We start from the raw sequence: 20,194 nt of genomic DNA on the forward strand, positions 1-20,194 counted from the left end.
TGTGATTGGCTGGCCACCAGTCCAGGGTGTACCCCGCCTCTCGCCCAAAGACAGCTGGGATAGGCTCCAGCATCCCCGCGACCATTGTGAGGAAAAGCGGTGGAAAATGAATGAATGAATGAATGATTTTGGTTGGTTTGTTGTGCTTTGGATGTTTTTCATGTTCAAAATAAAGAAAAAAAATAAAAATACTAGCCTGGAGAAGCAGAAAACAAAAAATAAAGATAATGTGCATCTCCGTTTTAAAGATTACCTTTTTCATGATGCTGAAGACGATGGAGTAAACAAAGCCAATCCCAGCCACGCCCACCAAACACAAGAGGAAAAGGTAGGCATCATGGTAGAGCTTGAAGTCGGCGGGTTTGGGGTAAAGGATGGAGCGCACCAACTGGCCTTTGGCTGTGCTGAAGCCTGGGGCAAGAGCAAAAAGTGGACGGTGAAAAAAAAAAGCCGGTCAACAGACGCAGCGCGTGGACCCGACGTCTGCTGGCACCTGTGCGGACCACCACGGCTTTGACGAGTTCGCCGCTGTAGAAACGCGTCTGGATGACGTTGGTGCCACAGAAGAGCGTGTGTCTCTTGTGCTCCTCGGTGCTGTAGGCACTCACGGGTTCATCGCCACTGTCGCCTGGCAACTGGTTTGGAAGGTTGGTCTTTGTCACAGGAACGCTTTCGCCTGATGGGAGGTGAACTCGCATTAGGACCAGCATCTCCAGGGTTCGGGGCAAGCCTTGTTGTTTTTAGGTATGAATATTAAATTAAATATAATTTCCAACCTGTAAGCATGCTTTCGTTGACAATGCAGGTGCCGCTGACCAGCACGGCATCGCATGGCATAATGGTCCCGTTGCTGGGGATGACCATGACATCACCAGGCACCAGATCAGTAGACAAAACTTCTTCAATATCTAGCAGGACAGAAGATGCATTTTTAAGATGATTTTTAATAGATCATAATAGATGTTAAATGGATGCAGAATCAGGCTAAAAGAACAGAAATAGAAGAATATGTCACACAAACCATTGTTGGCTCGGCATACAGATACACGGACAATACTGTGAGCTGCCACCATATCATGAAGCATGACATATTGCTAGAAGATGAAGAGGAGAGAAAAGAGATATTTCACTCAATGTTTTCCATTTCAATGACTCGGACACTTGCGGGGAGCAAAAACACGTGAGCCTCGAAGCAGGAGTTCATTTTCATCCCAACATCCAATGGCAGAGCCACTCTGCGGCCCCCCCGAGTGGTCACCCTGTGGAATATGACTTCAGCCTAAGCGTTGTTTCCACTTGGATGCATTTCACTGCGGCACGCAACAGAGAGCATAAAACCGCATCTTGCATGAACGGTCAAGGAGTCTTACTTTGACTTAAATTCGTAAGTCTCGAGTTATGTGTGGAAATATGGGCTAATAACTATAAAAGCAATCTTCACTCGCTAAATGTACTGCAAAAAAAGGCCAGTAAGGATAATTCATAATGCCGCCTACAGAGAACATACTAACTCCTTATTTCTAAAATGACAAATACTTCAACTTGCTGATATAGTTCATCTTCAAGCAGCTAAAATAATGCATAAGGCTAAATATCACCTCGTACTTTGGTACGTGACAAAAAAATAAAAATAAATAAAAATTATTAAAAAAAATAGGAATTATTCATTCATTCATGAATAAATGAAAATAAATTTAAATAAATTAATAAAATGAAAAATATTGCTTGATTCATTCATTCATGAATAATAATTTTTAAATTAAATAAAATACATGTAAATAAATTAAGAAAATAAAAAATTCATTCATTTATGAAGGAATAATTTAAAAATAAAATACATGTAAATAAATAAAATAAAAAATTATTCATTCATTCATTGATGACTAATTTTTTATTTTCTTAATTTATTCAAGGATGAAGAGGTCTTGAACCAGTCATGATGTGCTATATATATCACTATATTGACACTTACTATGGTACCCTCCTACTTTGGTATGGGACAAAAAATAAAATAAAACAAATAAAATAAAATACAAAAAATAAAAAAATAAAATAAAATAACAAAATAAAGTACAAAAAAAAACAAACTTAAATTATATTAGGAAAGCAGGAAGTGAACAAATGTAACAGTTACTGATTGTAAAAGTATCAGATGGAGGGGTAGGATTTAATAAGCTTTGCTTCTTCCTACTCCTTTTGGACATGTGGAACTGGGAACTGATTATGGGATGCACTCAATTGTAATCTGATGCATGTTCAAATGAAATTAAACCATTACCATTAAAACAGGAGTGCCGATAGGCATCCACTTCCGTATTATGCCCTGAGCGGGTTTGGCCGCCATGATGGTGAGCAGAATCCAGGAACTATGCATTGAAAACATGTCCTTGGGTCACTGCTCGGCTATTCATTTGCTCCAATAGACAGTCCAAAAGTTATGGGGTGGCCAATGGTGGTTACGGCCACCCCACTGGCCACCCCTATGTGAGTGGTCACCCGAATGAAACATGGCTCCACCACTGCCAATATCGAATAATATATCTCAATAATCAATACATTTGATTTGGTTACTAATGCCTTATACCATTAGCATTTTGGCAAAGCGAAATTTGTTTTAGAAGAATGTCGGAATAGTGGTGACGTTTGACCCGACGGGGAAATACGACACAGGAGTTCCAAGTGCTTACCTTTTTGATGGTGTATAGAGAGGTAGCTATGGATATAACAGACATGATGACGATGGCCACAGCATAATAGTAATATTCATCTGCACACCACAATATCACGCTGCAGAGCTGGAAGATATAGAAAGGATTGAGGACCTGCAGGAAGAGAAACAGATACGGGGGGATCAGTCGGGCTCAAGCAAAATATAAAAACTATTTATTCTATTTAAGATAAGATATGCCTTTATTTGTCCCACAAGAGAAAATGCTAGCTTTAAGAGCATGTCAGTGAAGCCACAGGTTTATTGTGATGCATCATCCAAAACAATAAATATACATTTAAATTAAGATACACATATACTACCGCTCAAAAGTTTGGGATCACTTGGAAATGTTTCCAGGCTTTTTCTTGGCAGTCCTGCTATGAAGTCCAGCATCCTGAAGTCGCCACCTCACTGTTGATACTGACACTGGTGTTTGACGGCTACTATTTAGTGCAGCTGCCAAGTGACGACCTGTGAGGCGTCTTTGTCTTAAACTACACACTCTCACATATTTGTCTGCATCATTTTTCTGTCCTTGTTAGACCCAGTTTGTGCTGCTCTCTGAAGGGAGTAGTTAACAGCATGGTAAGAGATTTTAGTTTTAGTTTAGATTTTTAGATGGCTTTTCCAACATGCTTTATCATGGATTTTGCATCGTTTTTCTGTCCTTGTTAGATCCAGTTTGTGCTATTGCTAAAAATATTTTTTGTCTTTCATGATTACAGTCACCCCTGGTTTATTTAATTGGTTACAGACCTACCAGTGATAAATTAATTTCCAGGATATAGGACTCCAAGTCAATAAATGGAATATTTTTGTAGTTGGAGCACGGAAAATCTGTTTATGACTTTGTAAATACGAGGGATTCATGTAGCCGGTTTTGATACCAATCATCCATGAGTGAAACTGACCGATTCCGACACCGATAACATGGAATAATTCTTGTTTGTTTCTTTGTTTCTTCTTGCACTTCTTGCTCTCTGAAGGGAGTAGTTAACAGCATGGTAAGAGATTTTAGTTTTAGTTAGGATTTTTAGATGGCTTTTCTAATCATCTATTAGCCTTATAAAATGATGAACTTGGATTAGCAGCCATACCAGGAGATTGATGCAGAGGACTGACAGTTGTTGATAGTAGGCCTCTATGCAAAAATGTCCATCCTACTTTGAAAATCATCTCATTCAGTTTCATTGTTTGTGAAATTGATAAAAAAATTGTGAAATGCAAAAAATGTATTGTGAATTGCATGAAAATCTGTTTTTCTTTGGAAAACAAAGAAATTTACAACTGATCCCAAACTTTTGAGCGGTAGTGTATATTTAAGTAACTAATGCTTGAATAATATAATTGAAATATATTAAGAACATTTGAATTCTATATTTTATTACATTTTTTAATACTTAAAATAAAACTCTCCAACACAAACAACAGAAAATGTGCCAAAAATACTCATGCTTTGTGAACGTGTACTCCTATATAAAGAGTCTAAATATTTATGTTCATGTTCAATGGTTTGAACATGGAGAAATTCATGGTAATTCGTAAGTAATCTATAAAAAGGTCATTAAAAAAACCAACAACATGGAGACAGACATTTGATCCAAGAACTTTGGTTAGCATCCTCATTATAACCATGCAAATCACCGTCTCTCTGAAAAGAATCGGAATTGAGAATTGTTAGGAACCGGAATCGGAACTGGAATTGCTCCAATTCAAACAATGCCCAACCCTACATAAAACAAATGCACTCTGTTGTTTTAGCGCACACACACCAGGTTGTAGTTATGACACCTTTGAGACTAGCTGGCGCCGGTTTAAACTAATATGCTAACAACAACAAAAGTTGAAGTTGACAGTATTACCTCTTTGATAAGCAGCTTGAAAACAGAAGGCACTTTTACTTCAATTTCATTCACTCCGAAGAACAGTTTCCTAAAAAAATTCCAGCATAAACATAAATCAAGGGTGCACAGGAAGCCAAAACTCAAAAAAAGACTTTTGGTGGCATGCTGAACAGGACAAATATTGAATGAACAGACTAAAAGAGTGAATGGATGCTAATATTATTATGATTATTATGACCTGTTATAGTGGTAATTACCTGTACTCTTGCTGGTTCCTGGTCAGGCCTCTGCCGTGCTCCGAGTGGAGAGCGGCACAGCTAACATGGAGATCCTCCAGACCACTGTCAGGCCAAAGCGGACACATGAAGGTTTACGGTACCTGCATCCCCAACTATGCAGTACCGTGCATGCTTGTCGCGTATCAAAAAGGTGCACATTACATGTATTTAACTTACGTTAAAACTTCAAAGTTCTGCACTCTGTCATTCCAAAAGTACTTGGTGCTGTGGAGTGTAAAATATCGAATCTGAAAGACACAGGAAAGGGTGTACAAGTACCTAATAAGTGTGTATAATGTCTTCAGGTTGTGATTGTGATACATCCTAATACTATTGTGACATGAAAACAATGACTTCTTCCTGCCTGTGTGGGCTGGTAGTCCACGTATCTTCTGCTGAGCTCCTGAGGGTGCTGCGGGTCTCCATTGGCCAGAGATGCAGAGGAAGAGGAAAAGGGACATGAAGAGGAAGGAGGGGAAGACGGGGAGGTGGTCTGGGTCTCCAGGCTGTGGAAGGGGTTGCTCCCTGGGGCTAAAAGCACTCGAACCTTAGCCAGGAACCAGCGACGGAATTCATCCTGGTCAACAACACAACTTGGATGAATGAGGAGTGCAGACCAAAAACCTGCTGCCATCTGATTTATGTTTCTGCAGAATGTTAATAACCACCAACCGTGGAGCGGAGCAACACCACTTCAGCATCACGAGCAGTGGTAGGAACGCAGGTGGACTTGACGCACCACTCCGGCATCCAGTAGAGCAGCAGGAGTAGGAAGCCCCCTGTACAGAGCACCCCGAGACCCACCAGTGCCAGGCGCCAGCGGCACAGGCGGAAGCCCTGCAGCTCCTGCGGGGTGGCACAGTGTGAACACATGGAACATTTGAACCGATGCAGAAATGGGAGACTGCTGACCATCTCTTCTTCTTCCCCCTTGTTGAGGACCTTTACGTCTTCCTTCTCCATGATGCAAGGCAGACTGCAAACCCCCTCCCTGGTTGCTGCACAGACAAAAATGTACACAAGTGGTGTATTAAGCAGAAGAATTCTCCGGCCCAAGCTGGGGTGTTCAAACTTTTTCCACCGAGGGCCACATACTGAAAGTCAAAAGGATACCAGGGCGGCCATTTTGGTATTTTATGTATTTGTACGGCTGACGAGCGGTTAGCACACAGGCTTGCAGCTAGGAGACACGAGTTCGATTCCACCGTCAGCCATCTCTGTGTGAAGTTTGCATGTTCTCCCCGTGGATGCGTACTCCGGTTTCCTCCCACATTCCAAAAACATGCTAGGTTAATTAGCAAGTCCAAATTGTCCATAGGTATGAATGTGAGTGTGAATGGTTGTTTGTCTATATGTGCCCTGTGATTGGCTGGCCACCAGTCTAGGGTGTACCCCGCCTCTCGCCCGAAGACAGCTGGGATAGGCTCCAGCACCCCCCGCGACCCTCGTGAGGATAAGCGGTAGAAAATGAATGAATGAATGAATGTATTGCAGTATTTGATTTGACTAATAATAGGCTATAGTCAACCACAAGACAGCGATCAATTAATTAATTTATGAATTTTTGAAACTTAATGACTGTATTATGGAGTGGTTGGCATGCAGGCCACACAGCTAGGAGACCCGAGTTCGATTCCACCCTTTTTTCCTCCCATATTCCAAAAACATGCGAGGTTAATTGGCGACTCCAAATTGGCCATAGGTATGAATGTGAGTGTGAATGGTTGTTTGTCTATATGTGCCCTGTGATTGGCTGGCCACCAGTCCAGGGTGTATACCGCCTCTCGAGGAGCAGGAGTGCCAGTGGCAGCTACGTTTTGTTTACCAACAGAAGATAAGATTTATTTTGCCTTTCATGTTATTTTACAAATTTATTTTCAAATGTGTCATAGCTATTTGTGTCGTTTGGTGACGGTCTACCCGCTACACCGCAAATAGATTGCAGTCCTGCATGAAACGCTGTAAGAAGATGCGCATGTGACTGAATTCCAAGTTCAGCTTCCTGTTTGGGCGAGCCCAGATGCCAACGGGGCATTCTGAATGAGTGTGCAAATGTATTCCAGTGATATTAATAGACCAGAACGTATGGGCCCAAGTCATGAAGAGTCATGAACAGTTTTTCCACGCATTGCGGACCACGAGTCATAAAGCGGCACAACCTCTAGTGGGATGCCGCCACATAACATCCAACATGGCGTACATGAATAGAAACAGCTGAAGTCTAACCCTTCAGCCATTTTACTCAATTAGTAGAGAGTTACTTTGAGAAGTAGGAAAAAAAAAGGTGCCACCAACACTGACGTGATGTATGGAAAGCGGCACGCGCACCCGGTTACCGCCCCCCCGCCCCGCATCTGATCTTATCCAGCGAGGGTGGGCTCTCTGGCATCCACGGGATTATTTTTGCTTGGGACCAAACCCTTCCCAGTATTTTCCAACAGCCCGCCAGCAGGCCCCCGCACAAGGACACGTCTCCTCTTTGCTCTTCTGTGTCATCTCCACTTTGATGTGATGCGTTACACTATCAAAAACATTAAAGGGGACCTGTTATTAACTCAGAATTAATCGCAGTTAGAAATAAGATTTTATCTATAATAAGTAGGGGAAATCTCTTTGTGGTAAATGATTAGATAATGCATCAAATGTTATGTAAAGGGATATCAATTTCGGAACTATGGGTCATTAATTTTTGTATTTCTATTTTCTTTATTATGAGCATATTAGCTCTTAAACTCGCCCACAATTGTTTGTGGTGTTTTGAAAGGCAACAAATAAAATGTATTATTATTATTATTACAAATGTTAAGCAAATACAAAAATGTATAGCAAGTACCAATAGTAAACATTTTACATTTTTTATGAAGCCTATTTCATTACATTTACAATGTGTTATTGTGAATCACAGCTAGGAGACCCGAGTTCAATTCCACCCTCGGCCATCTCTGTGTGGAGTTTGCATCCGTGGGTTTTCACCGGGTACTCCGGTTTCCTCCCACATTCCAAAAAACATGCTAGGTTAATTGGCCACTCCAAATTGTCAAATTGTAAAAATACAGTGATCCCTCATTTATCACGGTTAATCAGTTCCGGACCCGACTGTGATAAGTGAATTTGACTGTGATAAGTTGGATTTGATGTTTATTAATCTGATATGTTTATGTTAGGCGGTCAAGTGGTTAGCATGCAGACCTCACAGATAGGAGACCAGGGTTAAATTCCACCCTTGGCCATCTCTGTGTGGAGTTTGCATGTTCTCCCTGTGCATGCGTGGGTTTTCTCCGGGTACTCCGGTTTCCTCCCACATTCCAAAAACATGCTAGGTTAATTGGCTAACTCCAAATTGTCCATAGGTATGAATGTGAGTGTGAATGGTTGTTTGTCTATATGTGCCCTGTGATTGGCTGGCCACCAGTCCAGGGTGTACCCCGCCTCTCGCCGTGAAGACAGCTGGGATAGGCTCCAGTACCCCCCGCGACCCTCGTGAGGATAAGCGGTAGAAAATGAATGAATGAATGTTGTGAATCAGCTATGTAGCGTCGTGATGGCAGGTCACAGTGGGGGGATCCATAAGTTCTTAAAGACGGTCAACCCTTTAAGACACTTTAAGACACTATGTGTTATGAGTGTGTCATAATTTTGAAAAGTTGCTATGCTTTTACCTTGAGAGCCCGGGACAAACTGCCACAGGTGGTCTCCTGCAGTTAGCTTGCTCTTACCACACCAACCTGGAACCTGGACACAAAAGTCACAAGAAGCCAAACATGAAGAAAATACTGTTAATCTCCACTAAAATGTAGATTTATAGTTTTTAACCTTCATCTAATCCACCTAATCTGGCAATCTTTAAATCTCGTCATCAGGTGTTCTGGTCAGGATTATGAAAAATTTTTAAAATTACCTTAAACTGCATTATGGAAAGCAGGAAGTGAACAAATGTAACAGTTACTGATTGTAAAAGTACCAGATGGAGGGGTAGGATTTAATAAGCTTTGCTTCTTCCTACTCCTTTTGGACATGTGGAACTGAGAACTGATTATGGGATGCACTCAATTGTAATCTGATGCATGTTCAAATGAAATAAAACCATTACCATTACCATTACATTCCATCTAGCTTAGTTGCTAACATGGCTTTGCTCTCCTAGCTTAGCTACGCCTCATCCTCTTAGTGATAACGACACCTGTAGGACGACAAATAGTTTATTTGTCATCGTGGAGGCAGGGATTAGTAACTTCGTAGTGGCTCCGCTTATACTTGAACCGCACAAGCAAAAGCGTGACATTACGAAGAAAAAAGCTTTATTGTCATTGCAAGGAGGTACAACGGAATTTTGTTTGGTAACAGCAGCATGTATAGTCATAATTTAAAGGATAAAATACAATAAATAATAATAAATAGCAAAAACAAGTGCAGAAAAAAGTACATTTTTTTAAAAATGCTAATGCTAAAGCCAAAAACTAGTAGCATCTGTTTCATGTCTGACAATGAACTTGCAACCGTTACGTTTCTAACTACAACAGCAAGGGCCTACTTAGCAATATGGCCGGTGGTTTAAACATTGTATCTTTCGTGCCGTGTGCCGTTTACAAAGCACAAGCTGAAACAAGAAGGCACTTGCATGAGTGGATGGCAGCTGAACAAATATTTGAATTATCTAAGAATGCGGATGCTTTCTATTTGATTACTGAAGCAAGCCTGCGGTTGTTGTACGTAGACCATCACTATTTGTTGTGGGTATTGTTTCCACTTACTTCAACCACAAGCCCTGGGTGGTTTGCTAGGATCAAAAGGATATGGGATGTACCACACTCTTGTGACCTTGCAATCACAAGGCAAATCTGATGGACACTACAGACAACCAAATTTCCAGGTCAGGACTTGGACTAGGCCACTCCAAAGTCAGCCATTCAGAAGTGGACTTGCTGGTGTGTTTTGGATCATCGTCGCAAAACAGCCCCGGACCGTCACACTACCACCACCATATTTTACTGTTTGGGTTTAAGCTTGAGGTCACCGACACATGGCCGGACATTCTGCTTTAGCAGAATTCATGCTTCCATTTCGTCTTCCGGGTTCTGAAGCAGCATAACAGCCCCAGACCATCACACTACCACCACCACATTTTACTGTGTGGGTTTCAGCTTGAGGTCACCGACACATGGTCGGACATTCTGCTTCAGTAGAATCCATGCTTCCATTTAATTTTCCGGCTTCTGAAGCAGCAAAACAGCCCCGGACCATCACACTACCGCCACAATATTTTACTGTTTGGATGGCAGCTTGAGGTCGCCAACACATGGCCGGACATTCTGCTTCAGCAGAATTCATGCTTCTATTTAATCTTCCGGGTTCTGAAGCAGCAAAACAGTCTCCGAGCATCACGCTACCACCACCATATTTTACTGTTTGGGTTTCAGCTTGAGGTCACCGACACATGGCCGGACATTCTGCTTCAGCAGAATTCATCCTTCTATTTAGTCTTCCGGGTTCTGAAGCAGCAAAACAGCCCCGGACCATCACACTACCACCACCATATTTTACTGTTTGGGTTTCAGCTTGAAATCACCGACACATGGCCAGACTTCTGCTTAAGCAGAATCCATGCTTCCAGTTAGTCTTCCAGGTTCTGAAGCAGCAAAACAGCCCCAGACCATCACACTACCACCACCATATTTTACTGTTTGGGTTTCAGCTTGAGGTCACCGACACATGGCCGGACATTCTGCTTCAGCCGAATTCATGCTTCTATTTAATCTTCCGGGTTCTGAAGCAGCAAAACAGTCTCCGAGCATCACGCTACCACCACCATATTTTACTTTTTGGGTTTCAGCTTGAGGTCACCGACACATGGCCGGACATTCTGCTTCAGCAGAATTCATGCTTCTATTTAATCTTCCGGGTTCTGAAGCAGCAAAACAGTCTCCGAGCATCACGCTACCACCACCATATTTTACTGTTTGGGTTTCAGCTTGAGGTCACCAACACATGGCCGGACTTCTGCTTAAGCAGAATCCATGCTTCCAGTTAGTCTTCCGGGTTCTGAAGCAGCAAAACAGTCCCGGACCGTCACACTACCACCACCATATTTTACTGTTTGGGTTTCAGCTTGAGGTCACCAACACATGGCCGGACATTCTGCTTCAGCAGAATTCATGCTTCCAGTTAGTCTTCCAGGTTCTGAAGCAGCATAACAGCCCCAGACCATCACACTACCACCACCATATTTTACTGTTTGGGTTTCAGCGTGAAATCACCGACACATGGCCGGACTTCTGCTTAAGCAGAATTCATGCTTCCAGTTGGTCTTCCGGGTTCTGAAGCAGCAAAACAGCCCCGGACCGTCACACTACCACCACCAAATTTTACTGTTTGGGTTTCAGCTTGAGGTCACCGACACATGGCCGGACATTCTGCTTCAGCCGAATTCATGCTTCTATTTAGTCTTCCAGGTTCTGAAGCAGCAAAACAGTCTCAGAGCATCACGCTACCACCACCATATTTTTCTGTTTGGGTTTCAGCTTGAGGTCACCGATACATGGCCGGACATTCTGCTTCAGCAGAATTCATGCTTCTATTTAGTCTTCCGGGTTCTGAAGCAGCAAAACAGCCCCGGAGCATCACACTACCATCACCATATTTTACTGTTTGGGTTTCAGCTTGAGGTCACCGACACATGACCGGACATTCTGCTTCAGTAGAATTCATGCTTCCAGTTAGTCTTACAGGTTCTGAAGCAGCAAAACAGCTCTGGACCATCACACTACCACCACCATATTTTACTGTTTGGGTTTCAGCTTGAGGTCACCGACACATGGCCGGACATTCTGCTTCAGCAGAATTCATGCTTCTATTTAGTCTTCCGGTGTTCTGAAGCAGCAAAACAGCCCCAGACCGTCACACTACCACCACCATATTTTGCTGTTTGGGTTTAAGCTTGAAATCACAGACACATGGCCGGATATTCTGCTTCAGTAGAATTCATGCTTCCATTTAGTCTCCCGGGTTCTGAAGCAGCAAAACAGCCCCGGACCATCACACTACCGCCACAATATTTTACTGTTTGGATGTCAGCTTGGGGTCGCCAACACATGGCCGGACATTCTGCTTCAGCAGAATTCATGCTTCTATTTAATCTTCCGGGTTCTGAAGCAGCAAAACAGTCTCCGAGCATCACGCTACCACCACCATATTTTTCTGTTTGGGTTTCAGCTTGAGGTCACCGATACATGGCCGGACATTCTGCTTCAGCAGAATTCATGCTTCTATTTAGTCTTCCGGGTTGTGAAGCAGCAAAACAGCCCCAGAGCATCACACTACCACCACCATATTTTACTGTTTGGGTTTCAGCTTGAGGTCACCGACACATGGCCCGACATTCTGCTTCAGCCAATTTCATGCTTCTATTTAGTCTTCCAGGTTCTGAAGCAGCAAAACAGTCTCAGAGCATCACGCTACCACCACCATATTTTTCTGTTTGGGTTTCAGCTTGAGGTCACCGATACATGACCGGACATTCTGCTTCAGTAGAATTCATGCTTCTATTTAGTCTTCCAGGTTCTGAAGCAGCAAAACAGCCCCGGAGCATCACACTACCACCACCATATTTTACTGTTTGGGTTTCAGCTTGAGGTCACCGACACATGGCCGGACATTCTGCTTCAGCAGAATTCATGCTTCTATTTATTTAGTCTTCCAGGTTCTGAAGCAGCAAAACAGCCCCAGACCGTCACTCTACCGCCACCATATTTTACTGTTGCTATGAAATGCTATGTTACTTGCACGGCAGATGTAAAACGTTCAACTACAGTATTTTCTCAAAAGTCATCAAGATGTTTTCTGGCAAAACTGAGACCAGCCTTAATGTTCTTTTTGTTCATCTGTGGTTTTGGTCTTGGCCATGCAGGCTGTTTTTCTTATGGTGGATTCATGAACATTGACCTTAAATGAGGCAAGTGAGGCCTGCAGTTCTTTGGTTGCTGTTGTTGTTGTGGTTCACCACTGCTCCATGTTTTGGCCATTTGTGGATAATAGCTCTCACTGTGGTTTGGTGGAGTCCCAAAGCTTTAGAAATGCCTTTATAACGTTGTAATATTTCAATTTGTTTAATGATCTGAAACATTGAAGTGACAAGTCAGGAAGACTTTGTCACCACAGCGGACCATGCCTGTGGCCTTTTGGAGTTAGCATAAGGAAACGCAACATTGTTGTTCTTTGGATTAGTATGCTAATTGTTACATTTAGTCCATTCTATTTTGGGAAGGGAAAGGACCTGCGGTTGCTTTTGGGTTTTGAGTTACAAAACAGAACATGACAGAGTTCAGCTAAAGAAGATAAACACAGTCATCTGAAAATCATATGACTCCGATCCACAAATAACAAAAAGATGATCATGTTATAGAAATAAAACAATAGTTTATTCTGTGTGGGACTCGATATGGTGTTCTTTGAAACGCACTACAGTAACACACTTCACCTTTCGCAGAAGCACGATGTAAGAAAACAGTTCAACAAAGTATATTAGAGAAAGAGGATGTGTAAAAATCCTGAAGGTAACACGTCGGCAGGACCTTGCATCATATTCGTAATCAATGTCACTTTCGTTATTGTCTGAATCATGCAAATAACCCACAGATACTGTGAAGTTGACACCATCAAAGCAGGGGTCAACTCATTTGCATATACAGTCTTCCGTGATTCAATTTTAGTTAAACTGTGTACAGGCTAAGCTGGTTACCATCGCGACGTGTACACGTTTTGTCAGAGTTCAAAGTACACGCTTTGGAGGTAGAAAAATGCAGGTGGTGCCAAACGAGGTGTTATATTGTACATAGGAAGTTCAGCTAGTTAGTATTATTTATTTCGTCTTTGTCATGTCATAAAAGGGAAAAGTTCACAACAAACCCAACAAACCCAAAGAAAATATTCAACATTTTATTTTGTTCATTTCTCATAATATTATGACTGTAAAAAAAATCTGTATTTTTTTAAATTATTTTTGCTGTTTTTTTATTTTCCAAAATTTCCAATTTCTTAAATCATTTTCAAACAGTCTTATATTATAACTTTATCATAACGTTATTCCCATAATGTTGAAAAGTTTTTCCAGACCCTAACTTTGCAAAAATGACATTTTATTTTGTTTATTTCTCATAATATTATGACTGTAAAAAATCTGTATTTAAAAAAAATTGCTAGTTTTTTTTTTTTTCCAAAATTTCCAATTTCTTAAATCATTTTCACACAGTCTTATAATATTATGACTTTATCATAACTTTATTCCCATAATGTTGAAAAGTCTTTCCCGGCCCTAACTTTGCAAAAATGACATTTTATTTTGTTTATTTCTCATAATATTATGACTGTAAAAAATCTGTATGTTTTTAAACAATTTTTGCTGGGGTTTTTTTTCCCAAAATTTCCAATTTCTTAAATCATTTTCAGTCTTATAATATTATGACTTTATCATAACTTTATTCCCATAATGTTGAAAAGTTTTCCCCCACCCTAACTTTGCAAAAATGACATTTTATTTTGTTTATTTCTCATAATATTATGACTGTAAAAAAAATCTGTATTTTTTTTAAACAATTTTTGCTGGGTTTTATTTTCCAGAATTTCCAATTTCTTAAATCATTTTCACACAGTCTTATAATATTATGACTTTATCATAACTTTATTCCCGTAATGTTGAAAAGTTTTTCCCTATCCTAACTTTGCAAAAATGACATTTTATTTTGTTTATTTCTCATAATATTATGACTGTAAAAAAAATCTGTATTTTTTTAAACAATTTTTGCTGGGTTTTATTTTCCAGAATTTCCAATTTCTTAAATCATTTTCACACAGTCTTATAATATTATGACTTTATCCAGGGCTCTACATTAAAAACCAAAATGACTTGCCCATAGGGAATCCTTAAGGTGAGAACTACTTGCCCGAACTTGACCCATGTAAAATGAAAAGACTGCCATAATGATATTGTGTAATTTTTTGTGGCATCACATGAGAATTTCAAATAAATAAAATAAATAATACCTTACACATCGTAGTCGTAGTAAGCAGTGATATTTACAAGTTGTGCACCACAATGAAACATTATTGAATAGACACATTTGTGTACTAGTAAAGTGTTTTTAATCCAGAAAAAAAGCTCAAAAGGTGAGAAAAATACACAGAGAAATGGAAGCGCTAGATTTTGTAACTTGTGCAAAATCAGCACTTGGTATTGGATCTAATCGGTGGTGTTTCATTGTGACCACTTCAAATTGTCACAGCAATGTGATTCACTCACCTGTGCCATCAATTGATTTGCTGCCGCTAATAAAATACTTGTTTAGGAGGCACTGGTTCATCACTTTTTGCTGTTTCCTTCAGAATTAGACCATGTTGGCCTCGACGCCATGATGGATGTTTTCGTAGTCAAACGATCGCTGATTGGTTGATCGCGAACAACGGGTGTGGGTAAAACGCGGATTGTGGATTACGGACCGAGGTCTAAATAAACGATTCTGATTGGTCCATTTCAAGATTTGCAAGGATTGCTTTGCAAATTACCACCGGAATTACGCAATCCGTGTTTTACCAACACCCAACAAGAACCGCTTTAAAAAAAAAACTCTTGGCAGTATGGCATGCCAAAGTGCACTTGCCCGACGGGAATATCACTGATTAGATTTACTTGCCTGAATTTTGTTTTAACTTGCCCCGGGCCATCGGTACATGGTTATTGTCAAGCCCTGCTTTATCATAACTTTATTCCCATAATGGTGAAAAGTTTTTCCCAACACTAACTTTGCGAAAATGACATTTTATTTTGTTTATTTCTTCTAATATTATGACTGTAAAAAAAAAAAAATCTGTATTTTTTTTAAACTATTTTAGCGTCACAATAGCCATTCTTTTACCTGCTGTTGCGACTGGTCAATAGTTGAGGCAAGAGTACTGCAGTTTAACCATACAAAAAATCAGTCAAGTTGTAGGATAGGGCCCCGTGAGGTACTCTTGTGTACACCCGTCGTGTACCCGTACTGGCCTCTACATTTCTGTGTTGTTCTTAAGCAGAGATAGAAATAGGAAAGGGTGAACAATGAACCATGACCTAATGACCAGGTCCATAATTCATGGAAGCATTTGGAGGAAAATGTGTTTTGTTATCATCAAGCCGTGCAACTCAATGTGCTTTCTTTATCACTTCCCCTCCTATTCTTGGGCCATAATAGCCAAGCTGTGCCCCCCCCCCATGGGCCAATCGTGCTCTTTATCACACTGAAGACGGGCCTTACCAATGATCCACCAGCACCTTCCCTCTCACCTATGGAGTCTTCAATCGCCTCTTAAACAACAAGTTTACTCTCTTAAAATTATTTTTTTTTTCTTGTTCTAACAATAATAACAGTTATATTTTTTCTGGTATTATTTCGACTTTGTTCTGGAAATGGAACTTTCTGCCAACTAATTTTTTTTTTTTAGTTACTTTATTCATGGTTTTGTTTTTTCTCAGAATATTATGACTTCAAAAATCTGCATATTTTTTATCTACGCTATTAAAATTAGATTTTTTTTTTACTCTCTTAAAATTATTTTTTTTCTTGTTCTAACAATACTAACATAATTATATTTTTTCTCTTATTATTTCGACTTTATTCTGGAAATGGAACTTTCTGCCAACTATTTTTTTAAAAATTACTTTATTCATGGTTTTGTTTATTTCTCAGAATATTATGACTTAAATCTGTATATTTTTTAGCTATGCTATTAAAATTAGATTTTTTGACACGTTTTTTCTCCTACTATTATAAGTTTACTCTCTTAAAATTACAACTTTTTTCTTGTTCTAACAATAATAACAATTAATTTTTTTTCTCTTATTATTTTGACTTTATTCTGCAAATGGAACTTTCTGCCAACTAATTTTTTAAAACTTACTTTATTCATGGTTTTGTTTTTTTCTCAGATTAGACACAATCACATCTTTTTTCATGAATTGCGATTCATTGTGATTGCATCGCAAGAGGTCGTGTCAAGCTCATTTCAGGGACTTTTAAAAAGGAAGTCATATCCCAATATATTTAGGTAGAATATCCATGTATGATATATATTTCCATATTTTTTCTATAGCCGAATTTGACAAAAGTCAAAGCCAAATATGTGTTTCAAGTTTTATTAAAAGGTAAACAATCTTACAGAAAAATTGCCACTGAAAGAAACTAGAATATTCCCTTTTTTAAAATAAATACAGAAAAAGTTCAACATAATGTTACCGGGTTAGCACAGTTAGCTCTTCCTTCTCACGTTCCCCATGACGACAGACGGTAAACATAATTGATGCCATCTTTATACAACAACCTTTATATTGTCTTTTTCGCTGTTCACTCCTGCCATGCAGCCTCTCAACCTCCATATCTCCGCGGGGATACCCGATCATTCGGAGTAGCGAAAGGATGCTCAAAGCTAACAGCTGCTCTCGAGTGTCAACAATGGCGCAAGCGGCAAGCTACAATCGTAATAAGTTGAACATCCATAGCGGCACACTTGCTTAAGGGGTCGCTATGGCACAAAAACAACAAGGAAGTAGAATAAAACACAATTAAACACTAAAAACGCCACGTGTACTTGAAACATGAGACCTCCGCATCAAATCCAGTCATTATCAATATGAACAACGTTTGTTTTTGATATCGTGTTTAAAAGAAATATCAATTTTTTTTTTTAAATATCAATGCACGCCCAGCCCTAATACTGGCTGTACCGATCCATGGAAAATGTTATCTTTGCCGTGATCGCTTAATGGAAGGCCCACAAGCGTGGGTCAGAGAAAACCAATTTTCTGAGAAGGCCTGGGAAAGTACAGCAATCCTACAGATCAAAGGTTTTAAGTCAGACCACATGATCTTGGATTAGTGGCGGTACTGCTTCATTGCTTCATCTGATGCATCCTGTACTTGATTCAGAGGACTAGGTACATTATTGTGTTATTTCCTATGGTCCATAAAGGCATCCTTGCAGGACTTTGATATGGGAAAACTGGTCTGGCCTACACAGGGAAGCGAATCTCAAACTCAACTCATCTGATGGTGTCAATCAAATAGAGCCGACCATGATGAATGAATTTCTGCAAAGTAGCATTTTCATAGTACCTTGTACATTATTAGAAACCTCTAGACATTAAATAACACCCCTATAGTCACCTTTACACTCTATTAGCAAACAGAGTAAACTTAATAAAGCCATAAAGACATAAATGTGTTTCGGTGAGCATGCAGGAAATGACGTCGGAGGGGGTTTAGAGTTGTGTTTTAGCTAGGCGTGGGTAATTGTCGCAACTGTAGCCCGTGTTGGAGAACCTTGTTATATTATGCCAAGCCGCCACTAGATTGTGAGTAAACCTATAGCCCATATGCATGCATAAGTAAATGGTGCTACAGGTTAATATCGATATTGCATCGGGATTGGATGTTGAATTGAGACGCCACTAATTTTTTTGTACTGTATAATATGATATAGCCATGAAATGTGAACCCAGTTGGTCTGCAAACAATCAGGTCCGGGCTAAATCGTGGCACACAGATGAAATATGTTGGCCTGGACCGTCACAAGCAAATGTGTGCAGAAATATTTCCATCAGTCCTCCCGCCAGTTATCACAAGCTCCACTTTGAATCATACAAATAATACAGAAAGACTCAAAATAATCACTAAGAAAAAGCTGACTGTGCACTCTCTCACATCCTTGTATACAATACAAACACGATACTTAACAAACCAATACATATTTAGAACCGCGACAAGGGAAACGCTGCCAATGTTAAAGAAAAAACACACACAGACCCCCCAAATTTTCATTCCAATTGCAATATCAAATACTCCTATATTTGCATTATTTTGTATACTATCATTACATTAAAGGGAAAAAGTGTTCATTGATATTAATATCATTTATCGGCAATAATTTGTAGGACAATTATTATGCAGCAAAATCTGTTATCATGACAGGTCAAATGGATGATTACTAAAATGTTTTATTGGCGCTATGGCCCTCATTTGGATTGGGAAATTGATACACAGACCTTTAGGTTACATAAGAAATCTTAAAGCAATAACAAATAGTTATAAATGTTGTGCAAAAGCCACAGATGAGTACTCACAAAATAAAGAGTGTCCTTTTTATTTAGGCGGAAGCTCATGCAGCCAAGGAGTGTTTGGATTTGTCCCCCCCCCAGAGCATGTAAAGTTATAGGAGCCTTGTAAGCTTAGTAAACATTAGTAAAAAGATATGAAACATTAGCTAAGATTAATCAATATCAAACAACTCCTGACACATGAATCATTGACAATGTTGTTTTTAATTAAGCATTCATATTTACTTTCTGGACAGGAACCAGAAGTTACACTACTAGTGCATTATTAGCAATTTAATTACTGGTTAATTACTAATTGTTATACAGTAGCTGCTAAACAGTACAATGTGAATTGGCATGTGCTTCATTAATGTAAAATGGTCACTTTGAGAATAGCCGAAGAGCCGAATAGCCGAAAGAATAAGAAGTTTAGGTTGGTTAGCTTTAAAAACATTAATGTATGTTAGCTAGCTAGCTGGCTGGCTAGCGTTAGCAAAGCTCCATTGCTAACCCTCAAAAAAACAAAATTCACCAAACCCAAATATATTCCGCTGTGTTGTTATTTTCAATAAGCATACAACAACTTTGTGTACCAAGTCCCCAAAAATCCCGTCCGAAGGAGAAGACCGCTAACTGGTGCTTGCTAGCCTCCTTGCCTTCATGAAGCTAAGCAGCAACTGCCAACATGTGCGCCCATGACAGCGGCACAGACATCATTCATAAACATGGTACCCACCCAGAACCACCTGGACACGCTGAAGATCACCTCCGAGTCATAATGTTGAGTTGAGTCGCTGTTATCTGGAGGAAAGCGTTGTTAGAGAGAAGAGGCTACCTTCCGATAGACGGATACCCTTCCCCAACACTTCAGGTAGTGATGTGTGTTGACAGCTCCGCGAGTCACTACAGCGCATGAACTGGCCTGAACCGGCTGTCCAACGGCGGGAAGTGACGTCACAGGATGTCAGGGCAACCTGACGAAGTGAATGGCGCGTGCTACGTTACTTAATACAAAGGCGTTGACACAGCCCGCCACCCTCGGTAGGGTGCCGTTAATTCATACCTGTCAAAACTCCCCGTTTACCCGAAAAATTACCATATTTTGCCCGTCTTTCACGGCGCCCTCCTGTTTAATCTACTACTCTTATTTACGTTTAAAATATTTTTACTTTAACGAAAAAAATCCTCTCCGGTTATGCCGAAGCAGCACAGCTTCCGGTCCACTCGTTCGGCAACACTCGGGCAA

At 40.2% G+C, this 20,194-nt stretch overlaps 1 protein-coding gene across 2 annotated transcripts in view; it reads right to left on the reverse strand.

Moving 5' to 3' along the window:
• Positions 1–19,936, reverse strand: part of atp13a3 (ATPase 13A3) — a 45,019-nt gene extending 25,083 nt beyond the window's left edge. The window contains exons 1-13 of one of the 2 annotated variants that reach the window (XM_058072689.2): positions 19,685–19,936; positions 8,492–8,564; positions 5,745–5,830; positions 5,505–5,678; positions 5,197–5,409; positions 5,010–5,080; positions 4,812–4,895; positions 4,573–4,642; positions 2,688–2,822; positions 1,022–1,094; positions 777–908; positions 494–676; positions 254–411 (exon numbers count right to left, since the gene is read on the reverse strand). In XM_058072689.2, the coding sequence (XP_057928672.2) occupies positions 254–411; positions 494–676; positions 777–908; positions 1,022–1,094; positions 2,688–2,822; positions 4,573–4,642; positions 4,812–4,895; positions 5,010–5,080; positions 5,197–5,409; positions 5,505–5,678; positions 5,745–5,795 (1,344 nt within the window). In that variant the 5' untranslated portion in view covers positions 5,796–5,830; positions 8,492–8,564; positions 19,685–19,936. The remainder of the gene's footprint in view (positions 1–253; positions 412–493; positions 677–776; positions 909–1,021; positions 1,095–2,687; positions 2,823–4,572; positions 4,643–4,811; positions 4,896–5,009; positions 5,081–5,196; positions 5,410–5,504; positions 5,679–5,744; positions 5,831–8,491; positions 8,565–19,684) is intronic. The other variant, XM_058072690.2, reaches the window with a different exon arrangement.
• Positions 19,937–20,194: the final 258 nt, after the last annotated feature.

This window comes from Doryrhamphus excisus, linkage group LG4, assembly GCF_037039965.1.
Source record: "Doryrhamphus excisus strain RoL-2023G ecotype Guam linkage group LG4, RoL_Dexc_Guam_v1.1, whole genome shotgun sequence".
In the NCBI taxonomy this organism is placed as follows: Eukaryota; Metazoa; Chordata; class Actinopteri; order Syngnathiformes; family Syngnathidae; genus Doryrhamphus; species Doryrhamphus excisus.